The 23232-nt window shown below is 38.6% G+C and overlaps 1 protein-coding gene across 1 annotated transcript in view; it reads left to right on the plus strand.

Annotated features, from left to right (window-relative positions):
• HPS5 (HPS5 biogenesis of lysosomal organelles complex 2 subunit 2) overlaps positions 1-22121 on the plus strand; it is a 38961-nt gene extending 16840 nt beyond the window's left edge. The window contains exons 14-24 of the mRNA XM_007465753.1: positions 1-60; positions 1092-1244; positions 2463-2540; positions 2847-3427; positions 7538-7658; positions 7862-8017; positions 8793-8912; positions 10123-10236; positions 11884-11990; positions 20517-20787; positions 22061-22121. Coding sequence (XP_007465815.1) covers positions 1-60; positions 1092-1244; positions 2463-2540; positions 2847-3427; positions 7538-7658; positions 7862-8017; positions 8793-8912; positions 10123-10236; positions 11884-11990; positions 20517-20787; positions 22061-22121 — 1822 coding nt within the window. The remainder of the gene's footprint in view (positions 61-1091; positions 1245-2462; positions 2541-2846; positions 3428-7537; positions 7659-7861; positions 8018-8792; positions 8913-10122; positions 10237-11883; positions 11991-20516; positions 20788-22060) is intronic.
• The last annotated feature ends 1111 nt before the right edge of the window (positions 22122-23232 follow it).

The raw sequence follows: 23232 nt of genomic DNA on the forward strand, positions 1-23232 counted from the left end.
CATTCCACTGTCATTTCGTTCTCCATCTCCTCTTGTGTCTCTTCAGGCTGTCAAGGAAAGGTAAACTCATTAGTCTTGTCATTTAATCCCACTTCTGGTTTTACTTCAGTTGTCACGTTAGGCACTTTTGCGCTGAGAATGGAAAGACATTTTAAATGGGGAAAAAGAAAGTCTCTAGATTATTCCTCATATAGCCTGTTATACGAAGCCGTTTACTTCTCATTTCAATCTTGGGGAATTTATCTTCCCTCTTTGTTTGAGTACCTGGATATTTGAGTTGTTACAAATGTGTTTTTTTTCCCCCTCAGGCTGAGCAAAAGTTTAAAAATGTTTTTTCCTCATCCCTGATAGGAACAATTTCCATATATCATTAGTCATTTCTTAACTTAATCATTTCTCAGTTTGGGCTCAGAATTGAAGACTCTTCAGAAGTCTTTCTAGCTACTCCATGGGCCCAGAACTGACTTACATGAATTTATGTCCAAGTTTTTCCACTTAAACGTTTTACCATAATAGGGTAAAGTCTTCATAATTATAACTTAATAATTATACATTGTGTCACTGAGTCCCTGTATTATGAATATACTAATGATTTCTGTAAAAAAAAAAAAAAAGACATTTAAGTTTGAAAGAAAAGACTTCTGCAGCTCCTTCACTGCTAATGGGAGTTTTACTGGATACAAATGTTGCTTTTTCAGAGGATATATTGTGACAAATCTGCAGCTGAGTTTCCTGAAGAAATTCTTTGGCTGGGATGGGGCAGGTTTTCACATGGCCTTCTTTGCCTAAGTAGACAGAAACATTGCAGGCACAGCTGCAATTAAAGACCTTTTCTTTAGGATTGAATCAGAGTAGTTTAGTAAATGAAGTAAATTCTTATTATAAATTTTACATGGGCCTTATGTGAAATATGTAATTGATTAAGGAAGTTGCTATAAAGAGTCTTTCTTTATAGCAAGTAAAGAAAGACTTGCTAAGTCCAAGTTGCCTTCAGGGACTGACAGGAACATAGAGAACTCAGATACTGAAATTTTCATTCTTGGCAGTATTGAGATTCTTTTCATATTAGTTTATTGGTATTTGACTTCCAGCGTTTCTAGCTTTGTGCGTAAAACTACTGAGAAGATTGGCACCCTTCATACGAGCCCTGATCTGAAAGTGAGACCAGAACCCAGGGGTGATGATGAGCAGTCGTGTGAAGAGGATGTGGGTCCAGTCACTTGCCCAAAAGAGGAAGACACTGAGTAAGCCGTTGCAGAGAAATCTGTCTAAATTCTAGAGGATGCAATTGTCGGTTTGAAGAGAGCCATAAACCATGTCCTCTTGGAGAAGACACATGTATGACTCTGTTCATTGTAGATTATTTGCATAGCTTATAAAAACTGTGAATACCACAGAGTAAGTGTTGGAAAATTACATCAACCCATAACAAGTCTGTTGAGACAGAATTTTAATTTAGCACCTCTTCTTCCATCTTTCCCCTGAACAACTTCCCTCACATCCAAATCTCTTCAGACTTCTGCAATGTTAGAGAAGGAGTATTAGAGTAAGAGTAGGATAACCAAGGATATAGGCCTTGTTCTGGTTCTGCTTCTGACTAGCATGTGACGTTGGTGACTAATGCCCTCTGGCCTCTAAGATGAGAGCATTGGCGTTAATGTCATCACGTGCCTTCCTATGACATGCTGGTGGCATAGTCCTTATGTAGTGGAGTTGTAGCAGAGCCCTTGGTCTGGCACGGTGTGAAGTATCTTGTCCATCTGGTCTCTGCCTTTTCTCATAATTCAGGGGATCTGGGCATTGGAGGCAGGCAGGCTCAGCACTCACCCAGGAACTGAGATAGAGCCACAGGGCCAGTGTATACTGACTGGACATTCAGATGAGAAAAAAGGTGTGTTACCCTTAGAGTAACTTAGTTATGAATCCATATGTATATTGGGAAAAAAGTGTAGATAGTGCTGTGGCATTTAAGGCAGCCCTCAGTCTGACTTTAGCCCACCTTTCCAGCTTCATTTCCAACCACATCTTTCTAAGCACTCTAAATTCTAGTCCTGTCAGAGAAGAGGGTGTGTACACCTCACTGCTTTTCTTCATGCTGTTTCTCCCATCTGCAGTATTTTCCCCCCATTTTTCCTGATGCAAATACACCTCCTCAGGAAAGCTTCTCTTGATTGCCTAATCAGAATAATTATTCCTTTTTCTGTGCTTTCAGATCACAGTGCTTGTGCTGCTCTTTAGCATTCATTCTATTCTTTTTTATATTACAGTTGTTTTCTTGCCCTTCTTTCTGACTAGGGCTTACTCTGACTTGAACTTACTCATCTTGAAGCCATGGACCATTTTTTATACTCATCTGTTTGTTTCATGTATCATTAAGTACAATACCTACCACTTAGTGAGCACTTAGAAATATTTGCCCAAGAAGGTTCTAATCCCCTTTAACTCTTCTCACACTTCTCTAGGGGAAAAGAAGAAGTAACTAGTCAACCTCCAGAAGAGGACAAGTTTCAAGAGCTCAAAATGGCAACAGCAGAAGCAATGTGAGTATTTATGGGTGAGAAAGTTTTATAGTGAGTGGGAATGACTTTTTGAGATCATTAGTAGTGGTCCCGAGACAGTGTGGGGCAGAGGCAGTTTCATTTGGAGTTGAAATTCATGAATTAATACAAAGGTAATGTTCTCTGTGGTGTTGTCTTGCTACTGAGATAATTGTTATTTGAAGAGTTGAAAAGTAACATTTATTCTGGATAAGTAATGTTGTATCTGTTAGGCTTATTTAGCATGAAACAATTTGTTTTTGAAAAACCACATAAAACATAAATTTCATACTTGTCTGTCTTATATAGGACCAAGCTACAGGACCCACTGGTATTGTTTGAACCACAGTCTCTGAAAATGGTTTTACAGGAGTGGCTTTCACAGTTAGAAAAAACATTTGCCATGAAGGACTTTTCAGGCATTTCAGATACTGGCAACTCATCCATGGAATCAAACCAGGGTATGCTATTGCTTGATGAGTCAAAAAAGGGAATATTAGACGAAGAAGATGAAAAAGGAAAAAGGGACTCTTTAGGCAATGAAGAAACTGTTGATCAAGCAGCGTGTGAATCTGTAAATAGTCTGAGGGAGTCCCTGGATGATGACATTTTTCAAGTATGTTCTCCATGCAGTATACCAGGCAGTCTTCAGAAGGACCTGGCTGAAGTGACAACATTGTGTTTGGAACTGAATGTATTGAATTCTGAGATCAAAAGTGCAAGTAGACGTGTAGACCACACTTTGCAACAGTGCTCTCCTGAAACTCTGGCTTGTCAGTTCCTAAAGAAGTACTTTTTTCTTCTGGACTTGAAAAGAGCAAAGGAGAGCATCAAGCTGAGTTATACTAACAGTCCTTGTGTTTGGGATACTTTTATTGAAGGATTGAAAGGTAATAATCAGATTGCCTTACCAATAGAGGACAGTAGCATCTTGGCATCTTTGAGTTTAAAGAAGAAGATTTAAGTAGAAAATCACCTCTCTTCTGGTCAACCATCCCTTCCGTTTTCCACTCAATTTAGTCTTTTCTTGTTTTTTTTTTTTTTCTATTGAGATTGCTCACTTTGTTTTTTTTAATTGAAGTATAGTTGATTTACAACTCAAGTTAATTTGTAACAGTTCTTGCAACTATTATAAGAAGTTAGTTTTATTTCTCTCCCAGTCATTCAGAAAATGATACAGCAATGTTGGAGAAGTTGGGTTTAAGTAAAATTTTATAAATGCAGATATAGGAAAACCAGAAAATCCCTCTTGTAACTTACTAATATAGAGATAATATATACCATTTATTGAGTACTCACCAAGTGCCAGATAATATGCTAAACACTTTGCCAGCATTCTTTCATTTCATCCTTACAACACTTTGGAGTAGATGGTGTTATTCTGTTTAATAAGTAAGGAAACTGAGGCACAGAGAGATTATAATCGTTGAGTAGGCTAAACTGCTGTAATATCTCATAATAACTCAGATACAGTATAATAACTCAGATATGGTAGTTTATTTCTTGCTCATATATCAGCCCAGGACAGATGTTCCAGGTCAGTGGGCAGCTCTCTTGCATGTGGTAACTCAGGGTTCCAAGTTCCTTCCATTTTTTTGGTCTCTATCCTCCCTTAGGGCTGATGGTTAAGACTGGCTTGCTATGTCCAGGGGGAAGCATGTGGAAGAGGCAGACAGGCTCTTACAGGGAGGTGTGGCCTGGTAGTGGCTTACATCTCTTCTGTTGGTGAGAATTCTATCTCGTGGCCCCACCTAACTGCAAAGGAGTCTGGGAAATGACCTCTCCGGTGTCTAGAAGGAAGAGGATGGACATGGGTCAGGAGCTTGCATGTCTGCCTCAGAGATTTTGGTGGGCAGTCAGCAGCCTCTACTTCACACTTGATTGAAGGTCACACTGTTGGTCATCCTCATGTAGATACCAGCTTTCATACCCTAGAGGCCATGCCTGCCCTTTCTACTACATAGTCCCATGTTTTTGAACAGGTGGATTTTCTTAACTCAAAACTCTGAATAACAGATGTCATGTTTCTAATAATTGATGCAGACTTTAAGCAAACTTTTCATTCATTACCAAAAGTGAGTAGTCACAAGTAGAGATACATTTTTATATTATCTGACTTAAAGAGCGTTAAGGTTTCTGGAAACAAGGATCTCTGGAAACAAGGATCTATGGTTACAGTTCTGCCTCAATTCACATTTAGCAGTTAAAAGCATAAGAAATGATTTCAGCTTCTTTTTCTGAATTGAGGTAGACTGTCTTTTATGTTGAAGTAAGAAGAGTTATTTCTTTTCAAATAAGTTCAAATGTTTGACATTACTTACTGGAAATTTGCTATATCTGTCTCTATTATGTGATTGTACCCAACCTTGGTTACAGGAAAATAGCGAAAAAAAAATAACCACTTCATCAACCTGAGTGGTTAACTTATTGCTGGAGCTGGCTGGGGCAAGTGTGGTGGGTGTCTGAGATGATGCAGCTGCTTCCAAATTGAACTTAAGGGGATAAGTTTGGCTTAGCGCCCACCCAATCATAAAGCTTTCCCTCACTTCATATGCTCTAAATGATGGCCTTCTCCTCTGAATCCCTTTAAATACTTACTGTCTGACCCAAGCAAATTGGAAATAATGAAACTGGGAAAAATTGATATATTTTTTTAAACAAATATGTTGGAAATTGAAGGTTTGGCTCTTTGGAAATGGTCTATTGAACAGGTTCTCCTCTTCTAATGACGTTGTAATCATGAAAACAGCTTTGGAACTGTTCTTTGGGATTTATCTTCAGAGCTAGTTGAAAACTTCTTGAAAAAACTCATTTTACTTTAGATGCATATGTATGTAAACATATATTTTTAACTACAAGTGGTTTTAACTCGATCTTCACTCACTTTATTTACACACTTGGCTTTAAATGACTTGGCAATTCCCCAAAGTCAGATCTTCCTTTGGAGGAAGATTTGCTATAACTGATGTTTTTAAAAAATAGGTCAGATATTTTTAAGTTAATTTAATTAAATTTCATTAACTAATTTTGTTCCAAAAGATGGATTAGGGATATCAGTTCTAGAAAAAAACTGAAGAATTTGGCATTGATGGTAGAAATATAGCTTATATATGTGTATTAGCTTGCATATGTAATAGCTTATATATGTAATACATATATTACATATATAGAGAGTACATTTTCAATGGTGATAGTCATGAATTGGTTATCTGTTCCTTTATCTTGTTTAAAACTTCCAATATGCTTTGCCTCCCAATTTGATTTTTTTTTAACATCTTTATTAGAGTATAATTGCTTTACAATGGTGTGTTAGTTTCTGCTTTATAACAAAGTGAATCAGTTATACATATGCATATGTTCCCATATCTCTTCCCTCTTGAGTCTCCCTCCCTCCCACCCTCCCTATCCCACCGCTCTAGGTGGTCACAAAGCACCGAGCTTATCTCCCTCTGCTATGCGGCTGATTCCCACTAGCTATCTATTTTACGTTTGGTAGTGTATATGTCCATACCACTCTCTCACTTTGTCACAGCTTACCCTTCCCCCTCCCCATATCCTCAAGTCCATTCTCTAGTAGGTCTGTGTCTTTGTTCCCGTCTTGCCCCTAGGTTCTTCATGACTTTTTTTTTTTTCTTAGGTTCCATATATATGTGTTAGCATATGGTATTTGTTTTTCTCTTTCTGACTTACTTCACTCTGTATGACAGACTCTAGGTCCATCCACCTCACTACAAATAACTCAATTTCGTTTCTTTTTATGGCTGAGTGATATTCCATTGCATATGTGTGCCACATCTTCTTTATCCATTCATCTGTTGATGGATACTTAGGTTGCTTCCATGTCCTGGCTATTGTAAATAGAGCTGCAATGAACATTTTGGTACATGACTCTTTTTGAAGTATGGTTTTCTCAGGGTATATGCCCAGTAGTGGGATTGCTGGGTCGTATGGTAGTTCTATTTATAGTTTTTTAAGGAACCTCCATACTGTTCTCCATAGTGGCTGTATCAATTTACATTCCCACCAACAGTGCAAGAGGGTTCCCTTTTCTCCACACCCTCTCCAGCATTTATTGTTTCTAGGTTTTTTGATGATGGCCATTCTGACCAGTGTGAGATGATATCTCATTGTAGTTTTGATCTGCATTTCTCTAATGATTAATGATGTTGAGCATTCTTTCATGTGTTTGTTGGCACTCTGTATATCTTCTTTGGAGAAATGTCTGTTTCGGTCTTCTGCCCATTTTTGGATTAGGTTGTTTGTTTTTTTGATACTGAGCTGCATGAGCTGCTTGTAAATTTTGGAGATTAATCCTTTGTCAGTTGCTTCATTTGCAAGTATTTTCTCCCATTCTGAGGGTTGTCTTTTCGTCTTGTTTATGGTTTCCTTTGCTGTGCAAAAGCTTTGAAGTTTCATTAGGACCCATTTGTTTATTTTTGTTTTTATTTCCATTTCTCTAGGAGGTGGGTTCAAAAAGGATCTTGCTGTGATTTATGTCATAGAGTGTTCTGCCTATGTTTTCCTCTAAGAGTTTGATAGTGTCTGGCCTTACATTTAGGTCTTTAATCCATTTTGAGTTTATTTTTGTGTATGGTGTTAGGGAGTGTTCTAATTTCATACTTTTACATTTAGCTGTCCAGTTTTCCCAGCACCACTTATTGAAGAGGCTGTCTTTTCTCCACTGTGTATTCTTGCCTCCTTTATCAAAGATAGGGTGACCATATGTGTGTGGGTTTATCTCTGGGCTTTCTATCCTGTTCCACTGATCTATATTTCTGTTTTTGTGCCAGTGCCATACTGTCTTGATTACCCAATTTGATTTTAAAGTCCTTAAAAGCAGATGTTGTCTCTTGTTCTGTTTTTGTCTCTCCTATGATGCTTTACAAACGTTGGGACTTGCACACAGTAGGTGCATGACTAATGATTGTTGATTAATGTGTTCATGAATAAAATATTTACCGCTTTGAGATGAAGGGAAAGGGGTGTGCTTTGTCTTTTAGAAATGGCAAGTTCCAATCCTACCTATATAAAGATGGAAGAAGGAGACCTTCCAACAAGATTAAAGTTATTGGATGACTTGGTCTCTTTTGACAGTCCTTTGTTGATTGCTTATGCTACCCGGTGAGTGGTCCTGTATGTTGTTCATGTGAACTAAAGCACAGACATTTTCTTCGTCTCAGTCTGTAAAGTTTTACTCAGTTACATGTTGAGCAGCTTCTTGTTAGTATATTTATTTTCATTTCTAATAAATACGTAGATAATGTAACACAAGTTATATTATCTTACTGAAGTTGGAGACTAACATGTTTTGTTTTTAAATGCAGATTGTATGAGAAATTTGGAGAATCTGCCCTTCGATCCTTAATCAGGTTTTATCCATCCATTTTGCCTTCAGATGTCATGCAACTTTGTCATCATCATCCTGCTCAGTTTTTGGCTTATTTAGACAGTCTGGTAAAATCAAAGCCTGAAGATCAACGGTGAGAAGGAGAGAATATTTGCGAACCCTCCTTTTTTTTTTTTGGACTCTCTTTTGATAGGGCACTGTTTCTCTAGTATAAGCAGTTGGAACATTTATACGATTAACTGCCACAGGATTGAGGCACCTGCTATGGAAGAGGAGGATTTTGGCAGTTATGTTCCATTCTTTCACAATTCACAGCACACACCACAAATGTGCGCATAACCCACACTTCTCTTTCCTCCCTCTCTCCCTCTCAGAGATTCTCAGATCAACAGTGTAAAATTAAATTCCATTTCAAGGCCTAGGCTAAGACAGATAAGCTTCCTTGTTGTCTCTGCCAGTGAGTGGATTTGCTGCCACCTTTTTGTTGGTGATATATCCCAGCTTTTTGTGGGTGGATCTCAGTTACAGCTCTTAACTTCTTTGGGCTGAGGCCTCACTTCCTATCTCCACATGGCAGTAAACACACATGTCCTTTGGTTATTGAGAATGGCAACTTCCCCGCTCTGTTTCTTCTGATTGGTTCACATTTGCTATACTGGTATTTATTTCTCCTTTTTTTTTTTTTTTTTTGGCCCTTTGGTATTTTCCTTATTATCTTGAAGCTTAACTGTTCAGTTAAAAGGCTATTATATTTTCACCAGCATTTCTATACGTTTTGTAGCAGAAGAATTTTCAAGTTATTTCATCCACTGTCTTGATCCCTTAATAACATTTTCTTCACATCTGCACATTTTATCTTTCCTTTCTCAGCATGAATATTGGTGATTTTTTTCCCAACTTTCTCTTAGGCCATTCTTCCTTGAGTCCCTCCTACAACCAGAGTCTTTAAGATTGGATTGGCTGCTGTTGGCAGTGTCCCATGATGCTCCCCCAAGCACCAGCACTATGGACGATGAAGGAGACCCCAGGTATAGAAGGAGTCCTGTTTCTAAGCTCTGCTGCTCCTTTGGAATAGAACCAGTTTATTCACATACAGCATTCTGGGCTTACTTCAGGAACAGCTATGGAAGCGACTGACTCAAGTCATGGTAGTAATCAGATTGAGTGTACTGCTTAGTGGTCCTGAACATTTTTTGAATCACAGACCCTCTAAGAATCTGATGATTCCTCTCAGAAAAGTGCACATTCATGCAAAATTTTGCACATGATTGCAGAGAATTAAACTGGGCTACTGAAACTCTTTCATGGACCAACATTAAGAGACCTTGGTGATTAAACCTGTGTTAGAAAAAAACTGTTAGAGGAGTATGTGTGTGTGTGTGTGTGTGTGTGTGTGTGTGTGTGTGTGTGAGTTCCTAGAAATTTGCCAAGGGATTTTTAGATGTAACCTGATTTAGGATTTTTTTTTAACTTTGACTCTTTCTTTAAAGCTTTTCTAGTACATTTTTAAAACTTTTAATTTATTTATTTTTTGGCTGCATTGGGTCTTCATTGCTGTGCATGGGCTCTCTCTAGTTGTGGTGAGCGGTGGCTTCTCTTGTTGAGGAGCATGGGCTCTAGGCGTGTGGGCTTCAGTAGTTGTGGTACACGGGCTCAGTAGTTGTGGCTCACGGGCTCTAGATTTGTAGTCTAAGTAGTTGTGGAGCATGGGCTTAGTTGCTCCGCGGCATGTGGGATCTTCCCGGACCAGGGATTGAACACGTGTCCCCTGCATTGGCAGGCGGATTCTTAACCTTTGCGCCACTAGGGAAGTCTCTGATTAGGATTTTTTTAAAAAATGAATTCATAAAAAATACACACTGTTACTTGTAATCTATCAGAAATATTCCTTGTGTTTTCCTCCAGGAGAAACTTTTTAAAAGCTCCCAAAATGCCTATCTTATATGCCTAGAGAAAAAGCTCTGGAAGGATATAAAATGGCTGTCTGTGAGTGATGGAATTATGAGCTTCTTTCTTTTGCTTTTGATTACTAAAATATATAATTTAAAAAAATAAACAGGTATTTGTCATTGGAAAAATAGCTGTTTTAATTTTTCAGAGGCCAAGTAGAAATGTTTGAAAAATATATAATAATGGAAAAAATATAATTAAACTCTGATCTTACCTATCAGCTGACGAATAAGCATTTTTGTAGAGTTTATTTCCTGTTTAATTTACTGATTTTTTTTCATTTTTCAGGCCTCATTCCCACTTGTTTTCCTGGGGTTACAGCCAGCTAATCCTTCATCTAATTAAACTTCCTGCAGATTTTACAACAAAAGAGAAAGTGACTGACATCTGTAGGTCTCATGGGTAAGTGAGAATTTTCCTAGAAGCTGAAGTTAAGATTAGAATCATTTTAGTTAGTAACTTTGTAGTTAGGGGCCTGAACGGATATGCTTTGTCATTTGGGATTTTTTTTTGCTACATGAAGGTGGCTTTTTGTTTCTTTTGTTGTTGTTTTTTTTTTTTGCAGTATGTGGCCCTCTCACTGTTGTGGCCTCTCCCGTTGTGGAGCACACGCTCCGGACGCGCAGGCTCAGCAGCCATGGCTCACGGGCCCAGCCGCTCCGCGGCATGTGGGATCTTCCCGGACCGGGGCACGAACCCGTGTCCCCTGCATTGGCAGGCGGACTCTCCACCACTGCACCACCAGGGAAGCCCAGCTTTTTGTTTTAAGTGATAATAGACATCTTTTTTTGTCTTAAATTTTGAGTGTATTTTATTTTGTGTGTGGAAGAGACTGGTCCTTGCTCATTCCTCTCTCCCCCTTTTGCTTAGTTGTTAGCCCCAGTTCTCAGGTTTATTTAATTAAGCACCAGACTGTGTGATACAAGTTATAATTGGTATAGTTTTGGAGAAGGGAGAGATCAGAATGGGCTCGGTAGAATGGCTGGTGAAGGACTCAGGGAGGAGGTGAGACTTTGAGGTAAGCCCTAAGGCTGGGTAGGATTTGTATTCAAACAGGAGCCAGGAGGAGGGCAAGTCAGGTGAGAGAAACAGCAAGAGCAAGGCCATGAAAAACTGACATTGCTTTTTATCTGTACCACATATTCGTCAGTTATTCATGGCCTGAAGATGTTATCTTATGGCTTTACCTGGATTACAGTCTTTTGGAGATAGGGACATGTGTCTTCCTTTTCCCTCATGATGCATAATTCATAAAGTGGTAGGCACTTGGTACATATTTGTTCACTGATAATGAGGGATGAGACTGGCCAGGTTGTGGGTCATGAGATCATATAGGACCTTGAAAGGTGGTTAGAAGAATTTAGTTATCAGCAGAGACCCTTTTAGCCTTTTTGGTACAAAAATGACATGATAAAATGGAGGTTTCTGGAGATCATTTCTGGTTTCATGCATGAGAAAGATTGGAGACGAGAAAGGAAGGCCAGCTAGGAAGCTGGTGCAGTAATTCAGGTATGACCAAATTGATTCTAGGTCAGCAGAAGGAGCACATCGAATGGCACATTTCAAAGGAAAATGCAGTGGGACCTGTAGATACTGGGTATAGCAAATGAAGGGAGGGGAAGGAAGAGTCAAGGAGAACTTCCAGAGTTTGCATACTTGGGGAAGAAATATGCTAGTTTGTTATTGAACCTTAAAGTTTATGAAGTGTATAAGCTTAAATGTCTCATAATTGGGGCTTGGCCTCAAATGTCAGTATTTATTGCTAGCTTTATTATTTTTTTTCTTAAATGCTCTAGATCAGGGCTGTCTAATAGAATTTTCTGAGGCAGTGGAAATATTCTATCACGCTGTCCAGTATGGTAGCCACTAGTCACATGGGGCCATTAAGTACTTGAAATATGTATTGGTCAACTGAAGAACTGACTTTTAAATTTTATGTAATTTAAATGTAAATAGCCACACGTGGCTAATATCTACAGTATTGGACCACACAGCTCCAGATAAATTCACTGCCTTTTATTCCTCTCTCCAACTTTGGTCTCTTTAAAGTTTCTGGCCTGGATATCTTACTCTCTGTTTGGAGCTGGGGAGAAGAAGAGAGGCCTTCACGAATATTGTGTATCTGAATGATATGAGCCTGATGGAAGGGGACAATGGTATGTAAATCCCAATCGGTTATTCTTGGTTATAGTATTTTAGAAGTCACTACAGACTATTCAATAAAGAAATCTGATAAATATTTCAATGATCATTTATGTTATTCTAGCTAGCTGTCACAGTTTTGGAGTTTTTTTTTTTTTTTTTTATCTGTACTACTTGGTATACCATGAAATCATAACTAGAAATAAACTACAGGCAACTTTTTTGTTTCATGAGTGCCTACCATGTGAGGCATTATAGTGATACCTGGTGCTTTTCCATATGCTGTTTAAATGAGATATTAAACCTGTGGGATAGTTACTATTATTTCGATTTTAAAAAAGTTACGATTGAGGCCCAGAAAAAGGATAATTAGTTTCCCCACAGTCATACAACTACTTAATGCTGGAGCTGGTGTTCAGACCAGGTCTGACCATCTCTAAAGCTTGTGCTCAGGTTTTTTGATCTGCATCATGTTGCCATTTTACACAGCCCAAAGTTAGAGATCATTAAGATGAACTTAGAGTAGCAGTCAGATTTTCCTAAGCCTTTACAGGTACTTAGGGTTTTTTTGTTTTTATTTTTTTTAAATTTTCGTCAATTCAATACAGATAAAATGGCAGTCAGGAGGCCAGGACCTTGACACACTGATTTCTGAAGTCTGAGAGTTCATCCTGCACTCAGAGAGGTGGTCCTGGTCTGTTTTGTAGTGTTACTTTATTTATCTCAATGCAGAGACGCCAGCAGCATGACATCAGGATCCTTCATCTAGCAGTGTGATCTACAGCCTTTTTCAGCCCTATTGCTGTAGAAGAAGAAAAGTTACAACCAAGCACAGAAACCAGATGGCTGGCAAAGAGATAGCCTCAGGTGTCACAGTTAACAGCAATAATAACTGGATCATCTTTGTTTCAAAAATGAAACAAGAGGGTCACATGGTTTTGTAGAACTATAGATGTGTTCACTTTGGAAAAATAACCAGAAAAGTTAAGATAGAAATGGTTTATGCTTTTAAAGTTACAGCATGATATTTGTTATAGAAAAAAATGGAAAATCTAGGAAGAATGAAGAAGATATCACCTAAAATTCTTCCCACCCAGATAAAAGTACTCTTAATATTTTGTTAATATAATAATAATAGCTATTCTTACCTTTGGTGTATTAAATGGGAGTCTTTTCTTGACATTTTTCTCTCCTAACTTATATTTCACTTCAAAGGATGTTGCTTTTGCTGCCAAATATATATTTCATATCTATCTACTTTCTTTGGCTCCACCATGGTCATTCTGATCCCAGCTACTTGCCTGGTTACTGCAGTAACTTTATAATTGGCCTTCTGGTTTCCATTCTTGCCCATCTTTAACCGATTTTCCCTAGAGCAGCCAGAATGGTTCTTTTTTTAATTAAAAAATTTTTTATTGAGATAACATTGGTTTATAACATTATATAAGCTTTATATGTACAACATTATATTTCCACTTTTGTATACCACTTTTGTGGCTCACGGGCTTAGTTGCTCTGCGGCATGTGGGATCTTCCTGGACCAGGGATCGAACCCATGTCCCCTGCATTGGCAGGCGGATTCTTAACCACTGAGCCACCAGGGAAGTCCTCCCATGTGGTTTTGATTTGCATTTCCCTAATAATTAGTGATGTGGAACATCTTTTCATGTGCTTCTTGGCCATCTGTATGTCATCTTTGGGAAAATGTCTATTCAGTTCCTCTGCCCATTTTTTCATCCAGTTGTTTATGTATTTTTGGTTATTAAGCTCTTATTGGATATGTTATTTGCAAATATCTTCTCCGATTCAATAGGTCATCTTTTCATTTTGTGGATGGTTTCTTTTGCTGTGTAGAAGCTTTTTAGTTTGATGTAGTCCTATTTGTTTATCTTTTCTTTTGTTTCCCTTGCCTGAGGAGACCTAGCTAGAAAGATATTCCTAGGACTGATGTCAGAGAGTGTCGTGCCTATGTTTTCTTCTAGGAGTTTATGGTTTTGGGTCTTACATTTAAGTCTTTAATCCATTTTGAGTTGATTTTTGTGTATGGTGTGAGGTAGTGGTCTACTTTCATTTTTTTGCATGAGGCTGTCCAGTGTCCCCAACACCATTTATTGAAGAGACTATCCTTTCTCCATTGGATGTTCCTTATTCCTTTGTTGTATATTAATTGTCCATATATGTATGGGTTTATTTCTGGGCTCTCAGTTCTGTTCCATTGATATATGTATCTGCTTTTCTGCCACTACCATGCTGTTTTGATTACTATGGCTTTATAATATAGTTTTAAATCAGGGCGTGTGATACCTCCAGCTTTGTTCTCTTCGCTCAGGATTATTTTGGCTATTTGGGGTCTTTTGTGGTTCCATGTAAATTTTAGAATTTTTTGTTTTATTTCTGTGAAAAATGTTTTTGGGATTTTGTTAAGGATTGTATTGAATCTATAGATTGCTTTGGCAATATGGACATTTTAACAATGTTAATTCTTCCAGTCCATGAGCAGGGAATATCTTTCCATTTATTTGTGTCTTCTTCAGTTTCTTTCAGCGGTGTCTTATAGTTTTCAGTATACAGGTCTTTCACCTCCTCGGTTAAATCTGTTCCTAGGTGTTTTATTCTTTTTGTTGTGACTGTAAATGGAATTGTTTTCTTAATTTCTTTTTCTGTTAGCTCATTGTTAATGTATAGAAATGCAACAGATTTTTGAATGTTGATTTGTACCCTGCAACTTTATTATTTCTAGTAGTTCTTTGGTGGAGTCTTCAGGGTTTTCTATATATAAATCACTATCCACAAATAGTGACAGTTTCACTTCTTCCTTTCCAATTTGGATGCCTTTTCTTTTTCTTGCCTGATTGCTCTAGCTGGGACTTCTGGTACTGTGTTGAATAAGGGTGGTAAGAGTGGGCATCCTTGTCTTGTTCCTGATTTTAGAGGGCTAGCTTTCAGTTTTTCACCATTGAGAATGATATTAATTGTGAGTTTGCCATATATGGCCTTATTATGTTGAGGTATGTTCCTTCTATACCCACTTTATTTTATTTTATTTTTTTTTGGTGGTACGCGGGCCTCTCACTGTTGTGGCCTCTCCTGTTGCGGAGCACAGGCTCTGGACGCGCAGGCTCAGCGGCCGTGGCTCACGGGCCTAGCCGCTATTATACCCACTTTATTGAAAGTTCGTTTTATCATAAATGGGTGTTGAATCTTGTCAAATGCTTTTTTTTTTTTTTTTGCATCTATTGAGATGATTATATGGTTTTTATCCTTCATTTTGTTAATGTGGTGTATCACGTGAATTTATTGTGGATACAACTATCCTTGCATCCCTGGAATAAATCCCACTTGGTCATGGTGTATGATTCTTTTTATGTATTGTATTCGGTTTGCTAATATTTTGTTGAGAATTTTTCCATCTATGTTCATCAGAGATACTGACCTGTAATTTTTTCTTTTTTTTGAGTCTTTGTGTGGTTTTGGTATCAGGGTGTTGTTGGCTTTGTAAAATGAGTTAGAAAGCATTCCCTTCTCTTCAAGAGTTTGAAAAGGATAGGTATTAAATCTTTTGAATGTTTGGTAGAATTCACCTGTGAAGGCATCTGGTCCTAGACTCATGTTTTTTAGGAGCTTTGATTATTATTTCAATCTCTGTACTAGTGATCGGGCTATTTAGATTTTTCATTTTTTCATGATTCAGTCTTGGAAGGTTTTATGATTCTAAGAATTTGTCCATTTCTTCTAGGTTGTCCAATTTGTTGGCGTGTAGCTGTTCATATTATTCTCTTATAAGCCTTTCTATCCCTGTGGTATCCATTGTTATCTTTCTTCTTGCATTTCTGATTTTATTTATCAGAGCCTTCTCTAAGATTAGTGAGTCTAGCTAAAGATTTGTCAATTTTGTTTATCTTTTCAAGAACCAGCTCTTAGTTTTATTGATCTTTTCTATTGTCTTTTTAGTCTTTATTTCATTTATTTCTGCTCTGATCTTAATTATTTCCTGCTTTCTACTGATTTGGGGCTTCATTTGTTCTTTTTCTAGTTCGTTTATGTACAGGGTTAGATTGTTCATTTTAGATTTTTCTTGTTTCTTGAGGTAGGCATGTATTGCTTAAACTTCCCTTTTAGTATCACTTTTGCTGCGTCCCATAGATTCTGGTATGTCATATTTTCATTTGTCTTTGGGTAACTTGATATCTTCTTTGATTTTCATTGACTTGGTAGTTGTTCAGTAGCATGTTGTTCAGTCTCCACATATTTGTAATTTTTCCAGCTTTCTTATAGTTGATTTCTAGTTTCATAGAAATTGGAAAAGATGCTTGATACGATTTCAGTCTTCTTAAATTCACTGAGATTTGTTTTGTGTCCCAACATACGGTTTACCCTTGAAAAAGTTCCATGTCCACTTGAGAAGAATGTGTATTCTGGTGCAGTTGAATGGAATGTTCTGTACAAATCTATCAAATCCATATAGTCTGATGTTTCATTTAAGGCTGCTGCTTCCTTGTTGACTTTCTGTCTGGATGATCTATCCATTGATGTCAGTGGGCTGCTAAATTCCCCTACTATTATTGTGTTGCTGTCAATTTCTCCTTTTAAGTCTGTTAATAATTGTTTTATATATTTTGGTGCTCCTGTGTTAGGTGCATATATATTAATAACATGTGTTTGTGATGAATTATCCCCTTTATCATTATATACTGTCCACTTTTGTTTCTTGTTAGCTTTTTTGGGTTGAAGTCTATTTTGTCTGATATAAGTATGGCTACACCCATTTTCTTTTGGCTGCCATTTGCCTGGAGTGTCATCTTCCATCTCTTTACTTTGAGCCTATAATTGTCTTAAACTCTGAGACAAGTCTCCTGGAGGCAGCATACAGTTGGCTCTTGTTTTTTTTTCTTTTTTTTTTAATGGTACGTGGGCCTTTCACTGTTGTGGCTCCGGAGCACAGGCTCCGGACGTGCAGGCTCAGTGGCCATGGCTCACGGGCCCAGCCGCTCCGTGGCATGTGGGATCTCCCCGGACCAGGGCACGAACCCATGTCCCCTGCATCGGCAGGTGGACTCTCAACCACTGTGCCACCAGGGAAGCCCGGCTCTTGTTTTTTAATCCACCCAGCCTTTCTGTGTCTTTTGATTGGTGAATTCAATCCATTTACATTTAGGATGATTATTGACAGATGAGGATTTGGTATTGCTATTTTATCTTTTGTTTTTTGGTTGCTCTATATCTTCATTATTTCTTTTTCCTTGTATTTCTGTCTGCCATTTTGCTTTGGTGGTTTTTTATGATGTTTTTCTCACTTTCCTCTTTTTTAATGTTTTGTGTCTTTGCTCTAGATTTATTTTTTGTGGTTACCATGGGGTTTGTATAAAACATGTCATGGATAAAGTAGTCCTTTTTCTGCTTATAGCATCTTATCTTTATGTACCTATATGAGTTCCACCCTTTTCCTCTCCCCGTTTTGTATTTTTCTTGCCTCAAATTATCCCTTTTTATCTTGTGAGTTCGTTACCAAATTGAAGTAGCTATAACTACTTTTTCTACTCATCTTTGCCTTTTAACCTTTATGCTGTAGTTAAAGTGTTTAAAAAACCTATTCTGATAAAGAGTTGCAGTTTAAAGATTCTGTCTGCTTATCACTTTACTCAAAGATTTGTGTACTTTGCTTGTGTGTGTTTGTTTCTGGTAAAGAGCTCCTTTCAACATTTCTTGTAATGCAGGTCTAGTGTTGATGAACTGCCTCAGCTTTTGTTTGTCTGGGAAAGTCCTTATTTATCATTCATATCTGAATGATAACTTTGCTGGATAGAGTATTCTTGGGTGATGGTTTTTATCTTTCAGTATTTTGAGAATGTCATTCCACTTTCTTCTGGACTGTAGAGTTTCTGCTGAGAAATCTGTTAATAGCCTAATGGAGGTTCCTTTGTAGGTTACCCTTCCTTTTTCCCCTGGCTGCCTTAATTCTTTGTCATTGACTTTTAACAATTTTAATATAATATGTCTTGAAGAAGGTCTTTTTTTAATACATTTATTTATTTATTTTTGGCTGCGTTGGGTCTTCATTGCTGCGTGTGGGCTTCTTCTAGTTGTGGTGAGCGGGGCCTACTCTTCATTGCAGTGCTCTGGCTTCTCATTGTGGTGGCTTCTGTTGTTGCAGAGCACGGGGCTGTAGGTGGGTGGGCTATAGTAGTTGTGGCATGTGGGCTCAGTAGTTGTGGCTCGTGGGCTCTAGAGCACAGGACCAGTAGTTGAGGCACACGGGCTTTGTTGCTCCGCAGCATGTGGGATCTTCCTGGACCAGGGCATGGACCCATGTCCCTTGCATTGGCAGATGGATTCTTAACCACTGCACCAGCAGGGAAGGAAGTCCCTTGAAGAAGGTATTTTTGTATTGAGGTAATTAGGTGTTCTCTTAGCTTCATGGGCTTGTATATCCAGTTCCTTCCCTGGTTTGGGAAGCTCTCAGCTATTACTTCTTTAAATAAACTCTCTGCTCCCCTCTCCCTTTCTTCTCCTTTTGGGAAACCCATTACCCTAATGTTGTCTTTCCTAAGGAGTTGGATAGTTCTCATAGAATTTTTTCATTTTTTAAAATATCTTATTTCTTTCTTCTTCTGCTTGTGTCATTTCTAGAGTTCTATCTTCAAGCTCACTAATTCTCTCTCCCATGTGATCTGCTCTATTTTCAGTGCTTTCTAATGTATTCTCCAACTCATTTATTGAATTCTTTAGTTCTAGAATTTGTTTTTCTTTTTCGGAGTTTTAATCTCTTTTGTAAAGTGTTCCTCTCTTCATTAATTTTGTTCCTGAGTTCATTGAACTGCCTATCTGAGTTTTCTTGTAGTTCCTTGACTTTCTTCATGACAGCTATTTTGAATTCTCTATCAGTTAGATCACAGTATTCTGTGACTTTAAGTTTGGTTTCTGGAGAATTGTCATTTTCCTTTTGTGGTACAGCGTCACTATGGTTCTTCACAGTGTTGGATGAAGTTGTTCCTCTGACACACATTTAAAGTAGCAAAGCACCTTTCTGCTTGATTCTAATGATCCAACAGGTTAGAAATTAGAGGCCTTTCTTTTGTTTTCCAGTAGGTGACGCTATAGCACAAGTTTTGGGTTTCTCTTACGTCAGCTGCCTCTGGTTATATTTGAGAGTCTGCACTTTGTGCCCTCTACCATCTCCATCTGTGGTGTGGCCCGATGCCTGCATTATCACTTCCTGTACCTGCAGGGTCGCCTTACTTCTGCCAGTGTTGCTAGCATTGCCACCTGGTGCACCAGGATGGTGGGCTCCCTCCTGTCCAGGAGCCCTTGAGTGGCAAGTTCCACTGCTGTTGGGGAGGAAGGGGTGGGGGCAATAGCTAGGATTCCTCAGGTGGCCCTGCCATGTCCAGTGTTGTAAGATTCATGGGCTTGCTACTGCGAGTGGGGGGCTGGGGGCTGGGGTCATGTGCACTGCTTCCCCTGCTACCATCAGCTTCTCTGGGGCTGGAGGGCTGGGACTGCAGACACCACCTCCACTGTTTCCCTGGTTCTGCCTCGTCTATGTGTTCCAGTCCATCACCTTTAGTTGTATAGATATGTGGAGAATTCTCTGGTTTCTTGGTGTGTCGGACGCAAGAACCTTTGTTGTGTTGTGGATGTTTTACTGGTTGTAGATTAAGGGGAGAGGCAAAGGTAGCTTTTCACCCCACCACGTTTCTGACTCTCAGAATGGTTCTTTTAAACAAAAATTGGATTATGTGGCTCTCCTTGAAGCCCCTTACATCGGACTCAAAATAAAATCCTGATTCTTAAGCTGTTCCCTTATGGCCTGGCCCTGTCATCTCATTCTCACTCCTCGCTGCCACCTTTGTGCATTGTAGGCCTTTTTTGAGTTCCTTGAACTCACCTAGTTCCTTCTGTGTCGAGTCATTTTCCGTGTTTCCTTTGTCAGAAGTGCAGGCTCCTTCACCCTCCATTCCTGACACCTTCCCTGCACGTTTGTGCACATATGGGCCACAAGCACATGCTCACTAAACTTGTCTCATCTTTCAGCTCTCTGCTTAACTGTCACTTCTCATAGAGCCCTTCTCTGATCCTCAAAAAAAAAAACAACTCCAAACCTGCCAATCCCTCTAATGGCTCTTTGATCTTTTCCGTTATAACAAGCACTTAGCACAGTTTATAAGCATAGATTTATTTATGTGTTTGTCTAAGTTCTGTCTCCTTTACTGGACCATGAGTTCCACAGGAGTGCAGGCTGGGCTCATCATGTCTGTTTGTTCCTCATTCACATTCAGTGCCTAGTATGGAGTGTGCCCTGGGTAATTACTTACTGCGTGAGCAAATGAAGGAATGTTGAAGCTAATTTTATGGCTTCTCCTTTTCGTGAGCTATTTGTTCAACAAATATTCAGAAAAAAACTCTGTGTTGGGGGTAATGAGATTATATTCTTTAATATTTTTATGTTTTGGTATGAAACATTTTCACGAACGGTTTCTCCTGTATGCAGGCAGAGTGCTAAGAGCGGTCAGAGCCCACATTGTTTCTCTGTGTTTGAGTAGGTTGGATCCCAGAGACTGTGGAGGAATGGAAGCTTCTCCTACATCTGGTACAGAACAAGAGCACAAAGCCAGCCCCCCAGAAGTCACCAAATGGGAACTTCAGCGATGGGCCTTCCCCTATCAACGTGGAGAATGTGGCACTCCTGTTAGCTAAGGCCATGGGCCCAGACCGGGCCTGGTCACTGCTACAAGAATGTGGTTTGACCCTTGAGCTGTCAGAGAGGTTTACCAGAACCTGTGATATCCTGAGGATTGCCGAGAAAAGGCAGAGGTAATGTATGTCTGTCCTGCCCTATCCACAGGCACCTGGGGAATGTAGAATTGCACAGATTTTCAGAGGTGGACGGGACTATAGAGATGACATAGTCCCAACCCCTCATTCATAGATGAGGGGACAGAGACTCCTCTGTTGATGAAGGTGATTAAGGGAAGAGGCTAAAGTAATATTTTGTTCACAGTCATCACCAAAACACTGTTTAGGTTAATGTGAATACCCAAATCTGATGTGTACTCAATTCTTTAAGAATATTATTGGTACCGCATACCTAATTGTCTCAGTCAGGGTTTTGTTTTGTTTTGTTTTGTTTTAACTGTGGTAAAATACAGATAACATAAAATTTCCTGCCAACCGTTTTTAACTACTTGCTTCAGTAGTGTTAAGTATATTCATTATCAGTGTACAGGCAGTTTCCAGAACTTTTTCAACTTACAAAACTGAAACTCTATACCCATTAAACAGCAGCTCCCCCTTTCCCCTCCACCTAACCCCTGGTAACCACCATTCTACTTTCTGTCTCTGATTTTGACGACTCTAAGTACCTCATATAAGTGGGATCATACAGTGTTTGTCTTTTTGTGACTGGCTTATTTCACTTAGCATAATGTGAGTAATGCTGCTATGAACATGAGTTTACAGATATCTCTGAGACCCTACCTTCAATTCTTTTGGGTGTATACCAAGGTGTGGAATTGCTGGATCAGATGGTACTTCTATTTTTAATTTTTTGAGGAACCTCCATACTGTTTTCCATGGAGCCTGCACCATTTTACATTCCCACCAATTATAGCACATCCCCACCAACACTAGTTATTTTCTGGGGTTTTTTTTGTTTTGATTTTTGTTTTGTTTTGTTTTTTTGTATAGTAGCTATCCTAATGGGCATGAGGTGATATCTCATTGTGGTTTTTATTTGCATTTCCCTAGTGATTATTGATGTTGAACATCTTTTCATATGCTCATTGGCCATTTGAATGTCATCTTTGGAGAAATACCTGTTCAAGTCTTTTGCCCATTTTTAAATTGCATCATTTGTTTTTTGTCATACGAGTTCTTTACATATTCTCAATATTAACCTCTCAGATACGTGATTTGCAAATATTTTCTCCTATTGTATAGGACAGGATGCCATATTCACAGGATGCCTTTTCACTCTGTTGATTGTGTCTTTTGATGCACAGAGTCAGTCAGCTTTTTTAATCCTTTCTTCTGAAAAGAATGAACAATGACAGCTAAATTTGCCTGTTTCTTTTCTTTGGGATTTCAGAGCCTTGATACAAAGCATGCTTGAAAAATGTGATCGGTTTCTCTGGTCTCAGCAGGCCTAATTGAAGAAAAACTGAATTGTGCTCCGGAACCTTCTGAATGCATTTGTTATTGAAGGAAAGGCCCCACCTGAGATCCCTGCCACCTTATTGGGAGCACTTTTGTCCGTGTCTGTAACCTCTGCATTTGTGGCTCTATCTGTACCTCAGTGTTTTTCAACTGAAGTTGAATTTTGAAAGGAATCCGTCCTCGTTTGCTGAAATGAAGTGCTCTGGAAGGAATCAGAATGTGAATATCCCCAGCTATGCAGTCCTTATTCTGAACAACAGTGTTATTTGTTCCTTGCTGGTGGACTGGGGGAATTCTTTTCCTGCCGTGACTGCCATGTAGGGAGCAGAAGTTTCTCATCCTGGTCACATGAAGACATAAAATGTAATTGGCAGAAATTGAATTCCTTTTTTATCTTCTCTGGGACACTTGAGAAATTACCAAAGTAAGATCTGGTATAATGGAATTAACACATAAAATGAGTGAAACACTGAAGATTCAAATCAGATGTTTAAATGAAATGGCCCCATATTTAAATTGAGCTAATTTAAAATGTATTTTTTTTCCCCAGTGCTTGCCATTTTCTAATCTGAACCTATATACAACTAATTCATTACTGGAAATGTTTTACTCCAGTCTTTCCTAAACAGTAGCCTAAAGGAATCATGCACTTTTAAAATTTGTTTTTTAAAAGCCATAATAAAGGAAGGCTGAGTACTGATAAAGATCGCAGCAAGTGCTTGTATTATTTAAGCCAAGTACTAGATTGCCATTTTTCAGGCTCCTGTCTACTTACACAGCATGTTATATTAACAATAAATGTAAAATCTAATTTAAAAATTTATTTGAGTAGAATGTAGACATGAGGTTTATAGTGAGCAATTTGCAGGAAGGTGTGGTGTAAACTCAGTGTGGAATAAGCAAAGTGTTGGGTACATTGAATGATTCACTTCTTTCTTTCATTTATAACACAGCCAGAGAACTATAGACACAAATTGCTGTCATACTTCCATGTGACATTTGGATATGACATAACCAGATTAGTTGAAGAGATGATCAGAGAAGGGAGGCTTCACAAAGCTTCTTAGCATTTTGGGAAGTGTGGAAAACCTAACAATTTTGGTC

This window comes from Lipotes vexillifer, unplaced genomic scaffold (genome assembly GCF_000442215.2).
Source record: "Lipotes vexillifer unplaced genomic scaffold, Lipotes_vexillifer_v1.1 scaffold2818, whole genome shotgun sequence".
Classification (NCBI taxonomy): domain Eukaryota; kingdom Metazoa; phylum Chordata; class Mammalia; order Artiodactyla; family Lipotidae; genus Lipotes; species Lipotes vexillifer.